A 5,952-nucleotide genomic window follows, 5' to 3' on the forward strand; every position below is an offset into this window, starting at 1 on the left:
CTGGGTCACCGAGCCAATTTGATCCGAGTCGATTCGAGTTAGGGTTCGAGCCGAATCAAGTTGAGCTCTGGCAAGTTCAATCTCGGCTCAAAATTTTTTCTAGCTCCAAAAATCAGCTCAACTCAATTCAAATCTAGTTTCGAGCCAAGGCGAGTTGAGATTTTTTTAGTTGAGTCGAGCGAACCACCCGAACTAACTTGACTCATGTACAGCTCTACTCTCACCCACGCATTCACACCATAGTGGTTTTTCACCACAATGGGTACGCCGCCCTCTTTATACCACAAGGATCCCATGTCGATGACTAGTTAGTGATGACCTCTGTTCCTTCGATCTTTTTACTTATGCCCGACTTTCAAACTTCCTGAGCCGAGCCTTTGATTAGCACTGGACTGCCAGTGGGCCGGGCCCACCAGGACCCACTTTATTATTTCACTAAAAGGCCAGAAAGTCAATAGAAACATTTGATACTCTGGCAGCTAGAGTGTGACAGATGATACACAGGCACTTAGAAATTCCATACGAGGCATATATAATTCAAATTAAACTGTCCAAACTATGGGTCTCACTTTAGATATATCATGAACCAAAAAATGAAGATTATTTAATTATCCGAATATTGGATTGATGGACATTTATTGGACGGTTAAAAAATGATGGCCTTTTTTAAACAAACGAGTGTCCGTGAATCAGATTATAGAATTATTCAACCAATCTGATTTTGAGAACGTGTTAGTGACAGTCAATTCCACAATTTAGTCCGTTTAATTTGAGTTAATATATGGCAGCTGTACAAGCTCTGAATGCCCGCGTATCAAGTGCCATGCCTTGCCACAGTATTAAATAACTCCTCAAAGCCAATAATCCTACAAGCATTAATACATGAATCCCTCAATCAAGTACACACTCATATGCATTACAACGTAGCGTCTTTTATTTATTTTTATTTTTCCTCGGGACATCATATAAATGTCATCCTCACCGTCCATAGCTGAATTTCCTAACCAGCATACATGAATTCCTCAATCTGATACAATAAGGACTACCATTTTAACATAGGTTCCTACTCATATGGTTCCTACATAGCATCTTTTATTTAGCTTTCCTTTTTCCTCGGGACATCATTTAAATGCCATCCTCACCGTCCATTGCTGAATTTCCAAGCTCAAGTTCTCAAGGAAGAACATAACCTGAAAAATAGAGTAACATCAGTATCAATCAGAGCCAATAAAAATGAAAAATCGGATGGGCTTAGATGGGCCTTGACCAGGCCCAGGCCTAGCCCAGACGACAAGTTAATGAAACAGGCCCACGTACACAGCCCCAAAAGCTGGCAGTATCTTCATGCCATTAAACAAATCAGCCATAGGTCGAAATGGAGTCATTGGACCTATGATCTCAGGCCCGGCCCAATTAAAATATTCCAAGACAGCCCAGATCTGGACCGTTCATTCTCAATTTTATAGAGGTCCCATATCATGCAGACCGTCAGATCTTGAGAGCTCACTCTTACACACAGACTTTCACCATCAAACATCATATTCATCCGATCATGATCAGAAAGCCATCAAGCATGGCAAACACCACATTCTATGATGGTGGTCCATGCCAAACCAACCGTCTGATCAAGATCCAACGGTTTGCGATGTCCGATCTCACCAAAATTAATCATTGATTGTATTATAAAAGATGATCATTGAATCTTACTCCCACATTTCTTCCCAGCTGGCCTGTTCTTGATGTTGCACCGCTTCGGGACGGTGATCGCTACCGCCGGGTTGATCCCAGCTTGCTTGACGAGGGGCGATAGGAACACGGCACACAAGCATTTGGGTGAGTTTCGGAGCAATGCCGCCACCCTCGAGCAGCAAGCCGGCGGGACCTTTGCCTTTGAATTCATAGATGCACCTAGGCATGGGCTTAGGCTAACCGCCGCAGTCTTTACCGGCATTTTGCCGCACTCGCCGGCCGCACATGCTGTTTTTATGTAAGTGTGTGAAGCTAGTAGGATGATGATCATGGCCACAACATGAGTGGTTTTGATGGGAGCCATTTTGGTTTGTGATGCTCTAAGAGAGGTAGTGATGGGCATATGAACTTGCATGGGGTGTTAACGTATATATATAGTTGTATGGTGTATAAGAGATTAATATAGTGGCATGACTAAGAGGAACTAATCATGTACTCTTGCCTCAGTGGGGTGGTTGTGGGGAGAAAATAAATAGCTACTCGCGAGAGTAGTCATCAAGTGCCCTACCTTCATTTCTTGTCAATGTGGCACGTTTTGAAATGATCTAGACCGTTCATCTGAAGGGGCACACTTTATTTTGCCCATAGACAAAGGTCCAGGAACCTCAGTCACCGGATGCACCGTATGGCTATGGGACACTTTAAAATTTTATCAATCGTGCAGTTTCATCTACATGTGTGGCACGCATGATGAATGAAAAGCGATGATATTATGGATTCTGCAAACTTTAAGAGGGGGACGGCTGATGAACGACACAGATCTTATGCACACATGCTACAATGAAATGCAATGCGCGAGTAGGATTTGGATAGCTACATGTGCGAGTAGGTATGGCACTGCTAGGCTGCGGGACGTGTCATGGCGGTGGTGTGTGCGTGCGCGTACATGGTATGATTCAGTGGTTGATCATTTGATCATGAAGGTGAAAAAGTAAGTGGTCCACTTTGTGATTTGTGGTGCTTTTTATTATAACAAGATAAGGGCTGTCAACGGACCGGGCCTGGGGCACGTCTCAGCCTAGATTTGAACTGTTTCAGACCGGCCGTCGGGCCGGGCTATTCAAAATTCTGATTTTTCAGGCTCAAGAGACAGGAATGAGTGTTCACACCATCAGATTGAGGTATTAAGGTGTTCACACAACCACCTAATCCTTTTGCCAATAGATAGTAGAGGAGGAGGGAATTACTCTTACGTAACCTTCTCCACGCATGTCTCATCCACACATGTGGAGACTTGAAGTCTTTCCTAGTAAGCCTTAGCCTGGATTGGACCTACTAGCTTGATCCATGGGTTGTGCTCAGGCCTTGCATGCATAGCCTCATTAATATCAGTGCTGAGCTTTGGACTCAAGTCATGTTAGCCCCCTACGTCCTGACACATGGCTCAGAGTGTGTAGTCAGAGAAAAAAACTGATGAAATCCATCTTTAATGTGGGTTTTCATTTTCGTTCCTCTAAAATGTATATTTTTTTTGTGCATATGTGGCCCACTTGATCAACAGATAGATTAAGAACATTCAATGGGAAATAGACTGCCAATTTTTTGGGCTTCAGGCCCGGCCTGCTGCTATATGCCCGGCCATGTTTGTCTTGGGCCAAGCTCAGGCTAATGTTCGCCTTGAGCCTGCTCAAGCTTTAGGCTGTAAGTAGGGTGGCGCCATAGGTAGCCCTATTTCTCCAAAGCTGGCTATCGCAATGGACGTGGACTACATAGTGACCAGATCGCCATGGAATCCTAGTATCCTGATGTGGTAGAATTTGATTGGACAAGGTGTGGCCGTCTAATAAGATTGGCCCATAAGGCATGTTTGAAAGGGGAGGAGGGCTCACCTTGATATATGCCTTCTATATCTATGTTGTCCATCTATTTTTTAAGTTAATTTTAGGGAATGATCCCAAAAATGAAGCGGATTCAAATATCAGGTGGACCACACCATAGGAAACAATGGTGATTAAACCCCCACCATTAAAAACTTCCTAGGACACACCATAATGTTATTTAACTTGATGAAGTGTATATATATATATATATATATAGAGAGAGAGAGAGAGAGAGAGAGAGAGAGAGAGAGAGAGAGAGAGAGAGAGAGAGAGCGCCATGCTCACCTGCGCACCTACGCATGTGCGCACCTTTGCACACATGTCATGGGCATCTAATCGATACAGTCCAAGTGATGTGTAATCCCATGAAACCCCAAGGGACAAATTTTCACTATGATCTAAAATTCTAGTAGGCCATAGCAAAGAGAAATGTAAATCAAGGGAGGAAACTGTTTTCATTTTGCATGGCCGATCATAGTTTTGGATCGAAATAAAAAATTGGGCCTAGGGGGTTTCATGAGGTGCTGCTTCATGTGGACCGTTCAGATTTGGGAGTCAGAAACAATTGACAGAAAAAATAAAAACTAATAATTACGTTTTTTTATATATTCGAGATATATATATATATATATATATATATATATATATATATATATATATATATATATATATATATATATATATATATATATATATATATATATTACAGCATTCCCTGACTCAACATACCATCTGGTTGCCTCATCAAATCCCCCTTCTCGGCGAATCGGGTTGGCCTAGAAGGGATGGTAGGTCAGCGGCTTCATTCAGCAGCGGATAGAAAGGCGGGAGGGATGGCAGCATCAAATCATGGGCTCTTCGCCCCTCCCCCAATCGACGAATATCTTTCTTATCCCGATTGGTTGATGCGAAGCCTAGCCTGAATGGGCTTCCCATCAACCAATTGGGAACCCAAAAAGTCTAATTTTCTCCGCTTTCTTATTTCGAGCCTTCAACCTCAAGAGAGAAGAGACTTCAAATTTTAAAAAAAAAAAAAAAAAAAGAAAAAGGCAAAGCAGGAAATCGTACTATATATATATATATATATATATATATATATATATATATATATATATATATATATATATTAGCTTCATTCAAAACAATTGCTGACCCCAGGAAGTTTTTAATTGTCGTTGACCACTATTGCTTAGTGGTGCCGTCCACCTCATATTTGGATTTGCTTCAGTTTTTAGATCACAACTTAAAATAAGCTAGAAAAACAACTGTACAATAAGGACATATAGCACATACATCAAGGTGGGCCCCACAATTAGGACCATCATTTTGGGTGAGGTCTAGCTACGCTTAATCAGCTCTATTCCAAAGCTATTATGTTCATCTTTAACAATAACAAGTGGCCCAATTAAATCACACCAGATAATTAGCATCTATCTAAGGCTATCAACGAGTTGGGGATAGGTCTCTGCCGAAATTTTCGATCTAAGCCGTTGGACCGAGCTATTCAAAATTTTTATTTTTCATCGACCTGGGAATGCTCATCCAGTCAGACTTGGGCTCATCACCCATGCAAAGAGGTTGGCCGTTAGCGAAGCACATCACGTGTGTACATCACATACCGCATAACGACTGCCTGTCGTACATCACGTACGTTAGTGATAGACGCTGGTCTGTGCTATGTATTCATGATTAGCCAAACCATTATTAGTTCAGTTACAATCAACCAATTTTAATAAGCTCAAGGTCACTATGAGGGCTCATCAGCAACGTAGGCCGACGGCTCGGGCATAGTGTCCCATGACCACAATCCCCGGCCCATGAGTCTACCGCCTTAGGTTGTATATAGAACCCATCAACACGTAGCCAATCAATTCTCAATATAAGGGAACTGCCGCCGTATGTTGACTAGGAATGAAGTATTAAAATCATTAAATGCGACGACTAAAATGAGACGGTATGTATGATTCAAATACGAGTAAACAACGGTGATAATAAATGTTGCAAGGTTCATTCCATAGTCAGGTAAGCGGAATCACTCCATAGATGGTGAAACCCCATGAATCAAATGCCACTAATCATAACCTATATGTTGAGGGTCTAATCTTATCACAATCAGTTTTGTTACACCCTAAGTACAGACTCTCCTTAGGTAGAGGTTCCATAGAGAGGTTCCTTAGATAAGAGTTTTGCAATCAATACGATAATAAGAGGGTATAGTATGGAAGATCAAACATGATTTAATAATCAAGGTAAATCACATGTATACTTACAATGCAAGAGTCACATAACTATAATGTATCAGTTCTAAGACATGTGCTCAAGGAAACATAACATATAATTCATATGTTGGGTGACTAGTCAAGAATTTTAGACAAATCTAGTA

At 41.6% G+C, this 5,952-nt stretch overlaps 1 protein-coding gene across 1 annotated transcript; it reads right to left on the bottom strand.

Moving 5' to 3' along the window:
* Nucleotides 1-814: 814 nt before the first annotated feature.
* LOC131227767 (non-specific lipid transfer protein GPI-anchored 15) lies at nucleotides 815-2,102 on the bottom strand. The gene is made up of 2 exons (XM_058223574.1): nucleotides 1,708-2,102; nucleotides 815-1,190 (listed from the first exon to the last, which is right to left on the bottom strand). The coding sequence occupies exons 1-2, from the start codon at nucleotides 2,090-2,092 to the stop codon at nucleotides 1,174-1,176; spliced, it is 402 nt and encodes a 133-aa protein (XP_058079557.1). The 5' UTR covers nucleotides 2,093-2,102; the 3' UTR covers nucleotides 815-1,173.
* Between the last annotated feature and the right edge of the window lie 3,850 nt (nucleotides 2,103-5,952).

This window comes from Magnolia sinica, chromosome 15 (genome assembly GCF_029962835.1).
Source record: "Magnolia sinica isolate HGM2019 chromosome 15, MsV1, whole genome shotgun sequence".
Lineage (NCBI taxonomy): Eukaryota > Viridiplantae > Streptophyta > Magnoliopsida > Magnoliales > Magnoliaceae > Magnolia > Magnolia sinica.